We start from the raw sequence: 13,445 nt of genomic DNA on the forward strand, positions 1-13,445 counted from the left end.
TATCACTCACAGAGGCAGGCTAATAAATACACTATCACCATACACATCAATCGTACGATAAATACAACATATGCACAAATGCATGCTTTACCTTCAAACACCCCAAAAAAGGAAAGGAAATGTTCACCAAATTCAGATTTGCTGGAAGAAAAAAAAACTCTGGAAGAGATTGCCTATCGGAATAATCAATTTTTTGCACGTTAAAAATAGAACACCAACGAAAACAACGCAGATGACAGCTGTTCGACACACCGCTTGGTCAAGGTTGCTACTGAACGATGCGGTAATTTAAACAATTGCATTTAAGTTTTCAAATAAAAAAAAGGTTTTTTATACGGGTTGGAAAACCATTTCATCAAAACTTATTTTTATCACACATATCATTCCCATCATATACCTTTTTGAAGCATAATTCTATGAAAAATTGCATTCCTCTTGAAAATCTCACCTTTCTCTAGCAATCTTTGCTATAGTCTACACACATTCACATTTACCTGGAACTATCTCGATTTTCTGACGGCAGTATAGGAAACCGGCGACCGCGTAAATTTTCACCAGCAAAACAAATTGTTTCGCGTACCTTAGCAACCCGAGACGACACAGTAAATCGACCGCAAAAAGGTATAGCTCCAGGTAACGCACAGGTAAATGTTTCAATGAGGTTATGGTTTTCAGCGAATCGGCAGGCACCGATGATGCATCGTATTTACTCACACAGGGCGTGTTTTCACAGCAAACATGGAATGTCCTATCAATCCGACCGAGCTGAGGCAGCTCCAGACGCTGATCAGCTACTGTGAGCTTGCCCCGGGGCTACTAAATCTGCCCGAGCTGAGCTTTCTAAAGAAGTTCGTTGAAAGTCTGGGCGGAAAGGTCCCGGAGGGTGTTCCGGATCTGAGCGGCATGATGGGTGGCAAAAAGAAAAGCAGCGCCGAGGACACGGCAGGAACAGAACCGAAAAAGGAGGAACCCAAGGAAGTTGAATCGGATCCAGAATCAGAGCTGGAGTTGAACAACGAGGGATGCGTGGAGCCGGATTCGGAACCAAACCAACCGATGGGTGACGCATCGAAGGAACCTACGGAAGAAGAATTCGACCAGGCGAACGATTTCCGATCACAGGCGGCTGCGGCGTACGGCGAGGGAAAGTACGATGAAGCCGTAAAACTGTTTACCGATGCCATCCAGCTAAACCCGAAGAGTGCTCTGTACTACGCGAAGCGTGGTCAAGCCTATCTGAAGTTGCAGAAACCAAACGCCTGTATCCGCGACTGTGACCGTGCGTTGGAAATCAACCCGGACTCGGCGACGGCGTACAAATTCCGCGGACGTGCGAACCGTCTGCTGGGCCATTGGGAGGAAGCGGTCAAGGATTTGCGGCAGGCCTGCAAGCTGGACTTTGACGAGGAGGCGGACGAGTGGCTGAAGGAGGTAACGCCGAACGCGAAAAAGATCGAACAGCACAACCAAAAGCAGGCCCGCCGGCGGGAGGAGCGTGAGTTCCGCGAACGTCAGGAACGCGTCCGCAAAGCGCAAGAAGCGAACCGCAAGGCGGCAGAGGAGGGTAGCAGTGCGACCGGGGCGCGACCAGGTGCTGGTGGAATGCCTTATGCTAAAGGAATTCCTGAAGAGATGCTGAAATTGTTTGATGATCCGGAGGTGCGTGACGCGATTATGGACATGTTTTCCAACCCGTCCAATATCTCAAAGTACGCGAACAATCCGAAGATCATGTCGGTACTGATGAAGATGTACTCGAACAATCCTGGTGGCGGTGGTTTTCCTGGATTCAATACTAGCGGTGGTTTTCCTGGATTCGGTGATGGGGGTGATTTCCCAAACTTTGATGGCTCCGATGGTGGAGCTGGTGCGGGTGCAGGAGCTGATGCAAAGGCCGGTGCTGGAAGTGGCGGTGCCCACGTAGATGATCTAGATTAGGTCACGGTTTGTGGGTGGCTGTATTTGTGAATCGTCGAAAGCCAGTTGCATTTTGATCTTTTGTGTTTACCAAAAGCCAGTGCCAGCCAGCTCTAAAGCACGTTTAGTTTAGTTTTTGTCTACCTTTTTTTTTTACTTTTACAACAAGCAGAATTATTCAGATCAAACTTCCAACAAGGATTGATAACATTCTAACCCGTTAACAACTACAACACCAGAGTAGAATGTGGTGAAAGCACCGTATATAAAAGGGCACGAAGCTTCAGAATAATAAAGCAGAAGAGAATACACAAACTCTTTTCGAGATGCTCTTACTCAAGCAATGCAAGATATGAAGAATAAAACAAGAAACATATATATCTACGTAGAACGAATATTTTTTTCATTCAGGAGTAATATCCAAAAGCGCCCATTGGAAATTCACTCACGCAGCTGTGGAGTGCAACCTGGTATGACCCCACCAACTACTGGGTATAAGGGATTTCTTTGAAAGAATCCTTTTCTATAGAAAGAGCTAGAGACGTCGTTTTTACGAGATACATCTACCAGCTGACAGCCCGGTGATAGAGGAACAATGGCACTGATTTTCACATCGGTTCAAATCTCATGTGGACCGTTCGTAGTGAGGACTGACTATCCTAAGTAGGTGGCATCAATAAGAGTCCAATACCAGAGAGGTTCCCCACTTCCATCCCGCCTAAGGCCTGCGATGGACTCGAGCAGGTTAGAAACAAACATCAAATCTTACTTGTAGGCAACTGCCTATCCAGCTATGACAGGGTAAAAATTTAAAGATGTAAGCACGACAAAAGCTCGCGAGGCAATGAAACTCACCAGTTCATCTCAAACTAAAACTTCTATCGAAAAGTCTTTCGCCCTTTCAAAAGTTGGTGCCGAATTTATTTATTCCGTTCTCTATCAACTCTCGGCAAATTAACACCTGTTTCGAGGAACGAATCAGGAGGTGATCCAGGTCATGCTACACGAAATGATATGGACATTGTACATATGTGTGGAAGGCTGTGAAGCTGTACGTTGATCTCCCCGATTGTGGCATATTCATGAGAATGACACCAAACAGAACAGTCCGAAAAGTCTTTTTAGGCCTGTCATGGACATAGAGGTCAGGTGTGGTAGAATCAAACTGAGATATATAAAAAAGAATAAATTTTATCAAATTTAAATAAAATAGTAATCGTTATTAGTTAGACTACAAAAAGCTTCATCTTTCTTGAAATTTTCAAACAAATATCAATCAAGATCAAAAGTTATTAGCTTTCTTACCCGGGAAAATCCAAACTCCAATGCAAAATGTATGACCTGAGTAGGTGGTTTTAGAAGTAAGGGTTTTTTGACCATTGAAATGAAGGTTATGTTAATTCCCCCGGTGATGGATATATCCAGTTCTACATAGGAGGAGACGGTCTGGATATGATATGTTAGATATGATTTGAAGCGTCCAACAATACTTAGCGTGATGAATTCCGACCCGTGGGTTGCTTTGCTTACATGCCTTATTTTGACATACTACTACCTTAAAGAAACTACAAAATTAAACGATCTACGACTTTTACCATTTATTTTACAGATACTTTTTCATACCCGTCACTGATCGAATATGTACGTCGGCTGTGGGTTCATCAGACTAGGATTCAGTACGGTTGAGGCTGGCATACTGTAGCACATATCGTACCCACCGAGCTCGTAGTGCGTTTGCTGCGTGCTGGGCAGGGCCGTCGAGTGGTATGGGGGCAGATAGTCGGTCGTGTACAGATTGGCCGCAGGTTGATTAACCGTCATCGACTGGTGAATGATCGGTTGCGAATGGTGATGATGGTGATGATGATGGTGATGGGGCTGCTGCTGGTGATGCCGGTGATGGTGTGGATGTGGGTAGGGATGATGCTGCTGACCAGGCGCCAGATGCGAATGATGTAGATGGTGATGTTGGTGCGACACATGGCCAAAGTGTTGCGCGGACTGGGCTGGCGGTTGTGGTGATGTTGGTGGTTGAGGAACAAATGTTTGCGCATACGGCATACCACCGTACGAGAAGGATTGACTGTCCATCAAGGATGTCGCAACCGAAAGCTCCGAACTGGCGGCACTTTCAAGCGAACGATTTTCATCCACCTCGATCGACAGTTCCTCCGGTTCGCTTTCACGGTTAACCGGCGGCGGTATCGGTTCCGGGGTAGGTGGAACTGGTCGATGTTGCTGCCGCATATGGCGTGTCAGGGCGGACGATTGATTGAACTTTGAGTCACACTCACCGCACTGGTACGGCTTCTCGCCGGTATGTATACGCCGGTGCGCTATTAGGTTGGAGCTGTTGGAAAACTGTTTCCCACACTCCTGGCACCGGTAACGCTTCAGTCCCACATGCACAGTGTTCATGTGCGTGTTCAGGTACGACTGCTTAACGAACCCTTTGCTACAAATCTGGCACACATAGCCTTTCTGTTCGCTGTGCGTTTCGCTGTGGCTTGCCAAGTCGCGTGCCGTACGAAATGCTCGCTTACACACGGTGCAAAAGTGGTTTCTTTCGCCCGTGTGTATTTTAAGATGTGCATGGAGATTGCTAGACGTACGGAATAATTTGCTACATACTTCGCACTGGAAATTACGTTCATTGCTATGGATGCGCTGGTGCAGCCGAAGGTAACTGGAACGGGAAAAATGTTGCTGACAAACGGTACATTTAAAGGGATTTTCTTCACCCGGCTTTGGCCTTTCTTCAACATCAAAAGCTTTCCGAGACTTTTCCCCCTTTCTGCCAAGCGCTGATCGTCTGGGTATCGTTTGCCGTTGGCGAAATATTTTCGTCTTGGTACTGTCGAGCCATAGTTTTTCCTTGTGCTTTTCGAGTAACTTGTCGAGCTGGGCTTTTCTCTTGATTTGTCGTTTAATTTTAACTTTCGGTGGTTTGGAAGATGCGCTTTCGATTTCGGGCTGTTCTTTTGGAGCTTCTTCAAGCAGTTTGCTCAGTGTATGGGGGGTCATTATTGGGGCTGTTTCCTCTTCCGGTCCGAAAATTTCCGACATGGCAGCGTAAATGTCATCCTCTTTGCTACTGTTTCCGTTTTGCTCGTTAATAGATAACAATCTACGAAGGAATGAAAATTGAATTGAATTGAAAATATAAAATACCGTTACACCTTAATACATCAATACAGATATACAAAATAATACAAAATACACCTTACGTACAACTCGTTTTTGCCATCGCCATTGGGAATGTTTTGATACTCGCGCAGCTTTCGATCGGAAGATTCACACCGATTGCGAAATTCGAATGCCGTTTCCAACTGGTAATAGCAATTGTTACACATTGCCGAAGGTAATCCATCTTTTTCGTAGATCTGGCAGGGCAAAAAGGGGGTAAATAAAAGTTTAAAATCTATTCAACGTGCTCAACGACTCTCCACATCGCTTACTTCTATCGTTACACAGCGGCTAAGCATTGTCAGCGGACTCACTGGGAGATTTATAGTAAAAATATCCAAAAATGAACCATCCTGGAGCTGCTGCAAGCACAGCCGACAAATTTTATTTACATCGAATGAAAAATCTTCCTTTTGCATCCTGGCGGAACTCTACGGGAGCAAAACATTAACGTCTGGCTGGTTCGTATCACATTTAAACGTTGATCTATGATACTTATCATTTGGAGCTAACTCAATGTAATAGTTAGCACAGTAACAAGCAATCTCATTTTGTTTTCTGGATTAGAGGAACAGCGAAATTAGCGTAATTAGACTAACACATTCGTTTGATTTGTTCCCTGTAAATTGTTTATGTTTATGTTCGATGCTACGTTTGTTGACAAATGAAATGTCCAAGGTATATAGATGAAGTACAAACATCATGCTATAATTTTTTCTTGAAGGTATGTATATTAAGGTGGCACTTTTTATAGGGAACTTCAAGAGAATAAAAATCGTTAATTAGTAGTTTTTGAATATTTTTGGCGGAAAATTATTTCAAGATTTTGTTCCCAACTGGTACCAACGTATGTGCTCATGATCTCAAAACTGTTGGTACAAAACAAGGAGTGCCTGCTGCTAACATGCAGAGATCTGTATCAAATTCTGTCCGGTTCGTCTTTTCGTATGTGAAACTGTCTATTTTGTTAAGATTAATTCAAGCCAAAGAAGGCACAAACGATACGTTAAGTCTACTAAAGCCTACAGTGCTAGAAAGATAGATGAAGTTAAAAACTTACACTTACCATTATGCTACAACATTTCCAAACCATACAGGCTAACTTCGTCAAGTTATTATTAACATTTTGCTTAAAATACTTCATCATCTTTTCATCGGTATAATTTTTCTTACTAATTTACTTGTCTTAATTTATCCGTCACGTCATTTATCGGGTCTTCCCACGGTAGGAACGTGTTTCAAATCCCATCTAGACCATCCTAAGTGGTACTACGACCGACTACGTGGTATCAGCAAGTCTAGTAAGTCATTCGATGGCTGACGTGACCTAACATATCATTAAGAGAACATTTATCCTATTAAACGTTATCTGGCTTGGAGAAAATCTTGGCTGGTATAAGCTTGATCTTGTGTTAATGAACCAGCAACACATATGCTTTACGCTTGAATCGAAATTTAAAATCTTAGCCCAGATGTTTGACTGCTTTATCACTAAATAGGCTTGCGCGCATTTCTGGGTGGTTCCACACAAAGCTTTATTGATTAAAACAATCCCTGCCAATAAAACACATCCAGTAGCCGGTCTTTGATTTACTTATCTCGTTTTATCTTGCGATCTGTACGAATAGCAGATAAGTGCGTGTAATTTTTCCAAAATTCCCGTCACCTCTGTGTCCTTCTGCAGATAACCATGGGCCGATTATCATGTCGCACTTCTTGTGACGTAGCACCAGCGTTGGGTTTTCACCCGGTAAGTCTAGCTTCGGGTAAATTTTGTTGCATGATAAGTGAGATAAGTTTTGAGCAGTCGATTGTATAAAAGCGTTAATCGATTCGGAATGTGCCTGTAGTTGCTGTTTTGTTGGCGAAAATGAAATCGGTTGTTGCTCTCCTGTGTCTGGTGGCTGTCGCAGCCGCCGCACCTCGTAAGTAACGCTTCCTGTTGCGATTTGGCCATTTTCCCGCTTTGATCACACACTAAATGCTCCAAAATGTTATCCTTTCTTCAGGCTCGGTGCAAACGAAGTATGGTTTCCCTAGTGGACGTGTTGTTGGTGGTGTCGATGCGCTGCCGGGTGAGTTCCCATCGATTGTGTCGATCCAGCGTGTGATCCTCGTCCTAAATACACACATTTGCGGAGGAAGCATCCTGAGCAACTTCTGGATCCTGACCGCTGCTCACTGCATTACCGAAAACCCTCCAACGGCTAACTTCCAGATTTGGGCCGGTACCCACAATACTGCCATTGAAGAGCCTTCGCGTCAGGTGATCAACGTCGCAAGCAGCATTGTGCATCCGGACTACCTGGGAGGCGTTAACCCTACCGATATCGCTGTTATGCGTCTGGTTTCACCTCTTACCTACACTGACCGCGTCCAACCGACCGTTCTACCGACGCCCGGAAGCAACCCAACCGGTCCAGCAACCCTCGCTGGCTGGGGTTCGACCGGTGGAACGCTCCCAACTCTGCCCAACATTCTGCAGAAAGTTACGAAGCCACTGATTACCTACGCCGAGTGTGAAGGCGCCGCCGGTATCGACTCTCCGCTTGGTCCGACCAACATTTGCACTGGTCCGCTGACCGGTGGAGTGTCCGCTTGCTCCGGCGACTCTGGTGGCCCACTGTACTCGACCCAGACCGGACAGCAGGTGCAGATCGGTATCGTTTCGTGGGGCTGGATCCCGTGCGGAACCATCGGTTTCCCGTCGGTCTATGTCGGTGTGTCACACTACATCGACTGGATCCAGAACAACACCAACTAAAACGGATCACTAGTGCATAACAAATAAACATAGCAATAACAATAAAACCAACGCAATGGAAACTATTCGATGAATGTTGTATTGATAGTAGCTATCAGAGGGTTAGGGTGGTTCTGATATCTGGCTGCGAGGTAAAAACTTATAAATAGTAAAATTTCACTACGAAACGGTGTCAGTTGTGAGTACTACCTCAAACCGACGGCGATCTATCGAAACGATGAAGTTCAATTTTTGCTACGCAATAGTACTGGTTCTTATCGGGGTTTTTACCCTGACGCGTGCGGAACCTATCGGTAGAAGAGTCAGGCGACAGAACATGGAGCAGCTTAAACCGTGGATGGAATGGGGATCCAAGTATGGACAAATTAGTAAGTATTACTTGTCAGGGAAAAGTGTTCAGCACCTTGTTACAACTCTCTTCTCTCATTTTTAACGTATAGTGGCAACGACGGTCATCATGCCAGCTGCTCAGGAAGCGGCCAGTATTGCATCCGCTGGAAGAGAAGGAGGAGGCGAAGGAGGTGGGGAAGGACAAAGCTAGAGTAGAAGCGCCTGACTAACTGAGACCCTATAACCCTGTATGTGGGTATAGTGATGATTTGAGGGTTTATGATCTACGATTTGTTCATGGATTTTATTTTAATATGTATAACTAGCCAAATATAAATATTCCGTAATGTTGGGAGCAAAATAGCACACCACTCAGCATGATTTAAATCTGTGAGTTAAGGTTGATCCACTCGATAAACGCCGACACACGGGTGGTGATGGTGGGAATGCCCGGTTGTCCGCAGGGCGATACCTGCCACGAGATGATACCGACGATCGTATCCATACCGTTTATCTGCTGTATGGCTGCACCACCTGCATCGCCGGAACACGCACCGATTCCACCCGTCGCCGGACCAAGACAGACATTACGATCCGTTACCGGACCATTAGTGGACACCATGATCTGACACTGATTGTTGGGCACTATGCCGACGTAGAACATTTGCAGCTGATCAGACATGCTCGGTAGCAGCCCGTTCGTGGTCGAACCCCAACCGGCAAACTTTACGATACCGTCCGGAATGGAATCAATCGTAGGCAAAACGATGGGAGTTATGAACTGGTTGTAGCCGAATGGCGATGCCAACCGGACGGTCGCAATGTTAAACGGGCTCATCGATCCAGTGTACTGTGGGTGCATCGTAAACCGAAGCACGTTGATCGTCTGCTCGCTAGGCTCGAAGCTGTTCAGCAGCACCTTGCCGGCCTGTACACGGTAGCGACTGTTTTGATTGCCGAAGAAACATTCGGCCGCCGTTAGCACGTGGAATTGGTTCAGCACACTTCCACCACAGACGTGGCTGGCACGGACAAGCACTATTCGTTGGATCGAGACCATTGCCGGGAACTCACCCGGCAATGCTCGCACACCGCCAATAATGCGCTGTTGCGATCGTTTATCATCACTGTCGGTAGCTGCGGGAGACAATATCAGACGACCAGTGACCGTTTTGGACGTATAATTGATGTACAAAATTGCCAAAATAACTAACCTGCAGCATAGCCAACGAAAGCCACTAAAAGCAGAGTGAATATCCTTGACAGCAGTGCCATAATTCGCCGTCGCCGAAATCTGTACCGTTTGTAGAAACGCTTACAAAACAACTGATACGATCTGGTTGCTTGCTGTTGGATAATATATAGCTTAATCCGGTGCAACCTGACGAGTTAGGACATTGTTTTTGCTTGAATCTATATGCTTCATGCCCGGAGTATCTTATCTCGTTGCTACAGTGCACCGGACAATTGACGGAAGAAGATCGTCGATCAGGCGGTGGAAGTCGATTGATAAGATTATGTGATGATTAATCGACGGTAAGACAACTGGGCGAATAGTTTCGGGAAGAGTTTTGTTGGAAGAAATGTACGTGAATTGTTTTAATTTATTAGTTGTTTTAGTTGCGGATTAGCTAATGGAATTTGCGTTAGCGGCACATTAACACCTATTATCGGTTCAACTTGCACGCATGTGGAATTTTTTACATAAACGCCTAAAAGTATGCAAACTACTGTAAACAAAATCATCAATGGCTTGCTGCCAAAATCAAATAGTCCTGCGAATATTTCTATCCAAAATATAGTATTGCATATCTGTAGGCGCGAACAATCAAAAAGTACTCATGTCTCGCTAATTAAACCCTTCGTAACATACGAAGGTTTCCTATAGAAATTCGAAATAAATGGTAAATAAATATAATAAAGGATATCCTTATTTGCGAAGTTGGTCTGGTTCCCGAAGGTAAAGCCGTACATACGGGCATAGATGGATGGCGTGCAAATCCCATAGCACAGCGTTACATTCCACATGATGACACTGACCTGCAGAAACACATCGTCCTGGAGATGCAATGCAGCTCAGCACTTCGGTACAGATGTTACATTTATCGCATAGAGTGCCTGATCCAACTAGCATACGAAGACACTCGTTCAACAGTACAAATGGTTCGTTGATTTTCAGCAGCACCATTCGGAATGAAATTTCATCGGTTGCGTCGGCGATAGTTTAGTGCAAAGCGGAACAAAACAAAAATGGTATTCATTCGGAACCACCAGCGTGTCGTCACGGATTGTACCATACCCATTCGTAAATCCCGTGTGCATTCGGATCCAAAAGACGCCTAGCACTTGTACATACATCTATTGGTCGAACGATGCGATGAATTTCTGCCATTGGATTTCGATGTCTGACACAGCACCGGTGCAAAAGTAGGACACTCCAGGCCAGTACGTGCAGTGGGTTAAGAATCGTACCACCGCAGACGTGCGTCTGAGAGGTCATAAAGCTATTTAGACACCTGGAACGCACCCGTACTGTCGAAGATGTTGCTATTGCTGACAGGCGTTCAAAAGATGTACTAAAGGCGCCTTGCCGGACGCTCATTGCTGATGGCAAAGATAAACGAAGTCATTTTCCCACCCGTAAGCTACATCAGTCTAATGATGGATTAATGTGCTTAGTGTTTATTTGTCTTATCTACTCAAGCGGGTATTATCGAAAGTAAAGCTGTGCAATTGAGATTATGTTTCATGTAGCTTTTTTCCTTCACTCCTTGGACATTAATTGACACCGATAGTGGTTAAAATCCAATCGAGATGCGGCGCAACGCGAACATGCACTGATGGTCCCGTCCCACAGGGTGCTACCGTCCAGGAGGGAATGGCCAACAAATTGTAGGGTTGAAGTTCGGTTGCAATCATTACCGGCGCACCAGAATCACCGAGACACGTTGACGTTCCGTCTATCGCCGGTAAAGTTGACGCAACGTTATCAGTACAGATGTTTACGTCTGTCAGATAAGTGGACAGCATTGGTCCTAGACGCTGCTGACATTCGCAGGATGATAGTATCGGCACATCTGCCATCTGTCTCCATGGAAGTGGTGAAAAAAGAATTCTTGTGGCAGTCATGAAACGATGGAGAATTTTTAACTGAGAGCACTATTTCATGTTTCTTTCAAACGTTTTCCAATCCGTTAATCAACCTTTCATCTTTCTTTTTCTACATATTTTTTTGAATTTTTTTGAAGCTCTAACGGATCGTTGCTCAAACGCCAATCAAAAAGTTGCTTCATCGACTGCGGCGCAAAAGTTGGAAAGCAATGTACACACTAGAAAATTATCGTACCTGAAGCATGGGATTCCACCAATTCGATCCACTCTCATCCTCGAACCGGAATCGGTCATAGCCAACGATGGTTACTTTCCCGGATGTTCCGTCCACAGGAAGTTCCGCCCCATCGTGCAACGGAATCGGCTGCACGTTGCTTGTAAAGTTTAGTGCATTCCGCATCCTATGCTACAACAAACACAAACAAGGTGGAGTGCACTTGAAAATGGACGGAAAGAAAACAGCATCTTCTCCTTACCAGCGCTAGATCGTGCCCTGTCCACTTGTTTGCGTCAAAGTTTGGATGGGGCACAATCTGCGACACGAAGCGGTACATGTGGATACCGCAAACGATAGAGATTGCATCGACGGGAAGATCGGTAATACAATGACCGGAAGTTAACAACCAGTTCGGATTCAATATGGTCGCACAGCAACGATGCACGGTTTGAAGGCGCAAGGAGCAGACGTACGGTAGGTCGGACTCTGTAACATTGACTCGCACATTCCCCACGATGCGACTTTCTGGAGAAGCTATTTTTTCGACCACGCAAAAGAAGACGACCACTGTACGTCAATCGGGAGATAGTGAAGCGTTCTCTTCTCTGCTGCAATGCTTACCATTGCACCGATGCACTGAACTGAGCATTGTTACTACGAAAAGCGGGAGCACCCAACGTTCGGGCATGTTTATTCGTTTGCGGCGGCTAGTGGCACACTGAATGAAGGGCTGGTTTGGCTATGCGATGCGTTTAGGAAAATAGAGAGCATTTCGCAAATTGCGCTTGTACCGCGTGCACACAGTGCTTTTGTTGCACTAACTAACGTTTTTGATTCATTTTGTCCCCAAGGTAATGATGATCATCAGTGGAATTGGTTGGATCATAAACCACCTGGTGCTAGTAGAATTCGTCGATAGCTAAAGTGTTGTGCTAATAAGCTGATCTATAACTGTTCACCTTATTTAGGGACGGAACCGTTCCTCGCTGCTTCCGGCACTTGGTTTACTTTCGTCGGAAGAATTATCCCCAATGGCACGCTGTACAGTAAGAGCGTAATAAAAGTGGAAACACAATTTATTGAACAGAAAAGGGCTGATTACACAGACACTTCCTTACCTGTAGAATATTTTTTAAAACCTGACCCGTAGCGAAGGGTCGGGCGGTTGGTTGTAATTCTTCGAATGGAGACGACTCTGTGCAGTATAGAAACACCAACGGTAAGTCCTGAATTAATATATAATACTCACTCACTTACCGGCAGTGTCTAATTGCACCAATAGTAGCACCGCTAGCACGACAAACAGAAAACCCTTCCAGCTAAGCATGATCGAGCGTTGATGATCTGCACAAGAAATGACTGTATTTGACAAGAACTCTTTGTAAACTGGCTGGGCTGTCCGAGGGTTTGTGACTGCGTAACTGTGGTAATGGCGTAAGCGATAAGGTGATAACTTTCACCGAAAACGCAAAAATAAATTCCAAAAGTTGGGCTGGTTCGTCAAAGGTTAAATGGTTATCGCGTTTGGCACACTTTGGATCCCTGAACTGAGGGAAGGTTAACATGAAATTGTTGAAAGAAGGGAACATAGAGTAAACTAATCCTAAAATAGAACCACATGTAGGAGCTTTTTTTTAAATTCGTAGAGGCTTAGAGCCAGATAGGCTGCATTTACGTCTTTTGTTTTTATAATAATTTTCTGTCAAGTTTTTTTCTTTGCTGTAATGGCAATATTTGTTAGTGTTAGAAGATTTTATTTATATTTATGAAATTTATTTTACAGCACAGTGCAAGAACAGATGGTTTGATAAGTTAATCATTTTGTGTTTTAAATACATAACTATTATTGCTGCTATTAAAGGTAAGCATGTTTGCTCATCAAATCATACCTTCGTTTGAAATTTACGTCAAAAAGCTACG

The 13,445-nt window shown here is 44.8% G+C and overlaps 9 protein-coding genes across 9 annotated transcripts in view; 5 read left to right on the plus strand and 4 right to left on the minus strand.

The window, feature by feature from the left end:
- Positions 1 to 13,445, plus strand: part of LOC126564702 (ATP-dependent RNA helicase me31b) — a 515,322-nt gene that overhangs the window by 209,622 nt on the left and 292,255 nt on the right. The gene's annotated exons all lie outside the window — the stretch shown is intronic.
- Positions 1 to 13,445, plus strand: part of LOC126565860 (carbohydrate sulfotransferase 11-like) — a 227,238-nt gene that overhangs the window by 13,784 nt on the left and 200,009 nt on the right. The window lies entirely within an intron of this gene.
- Positions 739 to 1,938, plus strand: LOC126564800 (putative protein FAM10A4). Its single transcript, XM_050221912.1, has one exon. It carries the CDS (start codon positions 739 to 741, stop codon positions 1,936 to 1,938), a length of 1,200 nt encoding a protein of 399 aa, XP_050077869.1.
- Positions 3,521 to 5,522, minus strand: LOC126564379 (zinc finger protein 28-like). The gene is made up of 3 exons (XM_050221411.1): positions 5,376 to 5,522; positions 5,149 to 5,300; positions 3,521 to 5,044 (listed from the first exon to the last, which is right to left on the minus strand). Exons 1-3 carry the CDS (start codon positions 5,520 to 5,522, stop codon positions 3,544 to 3,546), a joined length of 1,800 nt encoding a protein of 599 aa, XP_050077368.1. The 3' UTR covers positions 3,521 to 3,543.
- On the plus strand, positions 6,948 to 7,890 carry LOC126565231 (trypsin-1-like). The gene is made up of 2 exons (XM_050222388.1): positions 6,948 to 7,028; positions 7,113 to 7,890. The coding sequence occupies exons 1-2, from the start codon at positions 6,974 to 6,976 to the stop codon at positions 7,865 to 7,867; spliced, it is 810 nt and encodes a 269-aa protein (XP_050078345.1). The 5' UTR covers positions 6,948 to 6,973; the 3' UTR covers positions 7,868 to 7,890.
- LOC126560601 (uncharacterized) lies at positions 8,022 to 8,408 on the plus strand (the record flags this gene model as incomplete). The annotated part of the gene is made up of 2 exons (XM_050216558.1): positions 8,022 to 8,235; positions 8,308 to 8,408. Coding segments are annotated over 2 exons (315 nt in total), but the record flags the coding sequence as incomplete, so codon positions are not given.
- Positions 8,580 to 9,472, minus strand: LOC126560602 (trypsin-1-like). The gene is made up of 2 exons (XM_050216559.1): positions 9,412 to 9,472; positions 8,580 to 9,334 (listed from the first exon to the last, which is right to left on the minus strand). Exons 1-2 carry the CDS (start codon positions 9,470 to 9,472, stop codon positions 8,580 to 8,582), a joined length of 816 nt encoding a protein of 271 aa, XP_050072516.1.
- LOC126560603 (uncharacterized) lies at positions 10,037 to 10,697 on the minus strand. The gene is made up of 3 exons (XM_050216560.1): positions 10,647 to 10,697; positions 10,170 to 10,255; positions 10,037 to 10,079 (listed from the first exon to the last, which is right to left on the minus strand). The coding sequence occupies exons 1-3, from the start codon at positions 10,695 to 10,697 to the stop codon at positions 10,037 to 10,039; spliced, it is 180 nt and encodes a 59-aa protein (XP_050072517.1).
- LOC126565246 (trypsin-3-like) lies at positions 10,976 to 12,213 on the minus strand. Its single transcript, XM_050222406.1, has 4 exons — positions 12,147 to 12,213; positions 11,785 to 12,092; positions 11,544 to 11,714; positions 10,976 to 11,281 (listed from the first exon to the last, which is right to left on the minus strand). The coding sequence occupies exons 1-4, from the start codon at positions 12,211 to 12,213 to the stop codon at positions 10,976 to 10,978; spliced, it is 852 nt and encodes a 283-aa protein (XP_050078363.1).

The sequence above is a fragment of the Anopheles maculipalpis genome, chromosome 3RL (genome assembly GCF_943734695.1).
Source record: "Anopheles maculipalpis chromosome 3RL, idAnoMacuDA_375_x, whole genome shotgun sequence".
Classification (NCBI taxonomy): domain Eukaryota; kingdom Metazoa; phylum Arthropoda; class Insecta; order Diptera; family Culicidae; genus Anopheles; species Anopheles maculipalpis.

Coding starts and splice junctions, on each gene's coding strand:
- LOC126564800 (XM_050221912.1), top strand. CDS start 739: ATGGAATGTCCTATCAATCCGACCGAGCTGAGGCAGCTCCAGACGCTG.
- LOC126564379 (XM_050221411.1), bottom strand. CDS start 5,522: ATGCAAAAGGAAGATTTTTCATTCGATGTAAATAAAATTTGTCGGCTG. Junction 5,301..5,375: donor GCCGCTGTGTAACGATAGAA/GTAAGCGATGTG, acceptor TTGCCCTGCCAG/ATCTACGAAAAAGATGGATT. Junction 5,045..5,148: donor GGCGATGGCAAAAACGAGTT/GTACGTAAGGTG, acceptor ATTCCTTCGTAG/ATTGTTATCTATTAACGAGC.
- LOC126565231 (XM_050222388.1), top strand. CDS start 6,974: ATGAAATCGGTTGTTGCTCTCCTGTGTCTGGTGGCTGTCGCAGCCGCC. Junction 7,029..7,112: donor TGTCGCAGCCGCCGCACCTC/GTAAGTAACGCT, acceptor TCCTTTCTTCAG/GCTCGGTGCAAACGAAGTAT.
- LOC126560602 (XM_050216559.1), bottom strand. CDS start 9,472: ATGGCACTGCTGTCAAGGATATTCACTCTGCTTTTAGTGGCTTTCGTT. Junction 9,335..9,411: donor TTTCGTTGGCTATGCTGCAG/GTTAGTTATTTT, acceptor TGTCTCCCGCAG/CTACCGACAGTGATGATAAA.
- LOC126560603 (XM_050216560.1), bottom strand. CDS start 10,697: ATGACCTCTCAGACGCACGTCTGCGGTGGTACGATTCTTAACCCACTG. Junction 10,256..10,646: donor CGATTCTTAACCCACTGCAC/GTACTGGCCTGG, acceptor TTGCATCTCCAG/GACGATGTGTTTCTGCAGGT. Junction 10,080..10,169: donor CCATCCATCTATGCCCGTAT/GTACGGCTTTAC, acceptor GAATTTCTATAG/GAAACCTTCGTATGTTACGA.
- LOC126565246 (XM_050222406.1), bottom strand. CDS start 12,213: ATGCCCGAACGTTGGGTGCTCCCGCTTTTCGTAGTAACAATGCTCAGT. Junction 12,093..12,146: donor TTCAGTGCATCGGTGCAATG/GTAAGCATTGCA, acceptor ATTGACGTACAG/TGGTCGTCTTCTTTTGCGTG. Junction 11,282..11,543: donor GGTGGAATCCCATGCTTCAG/GTACGATAATTT, acceptor CCATGGAGACAG/ATGGCAGATGTGCCGATACT.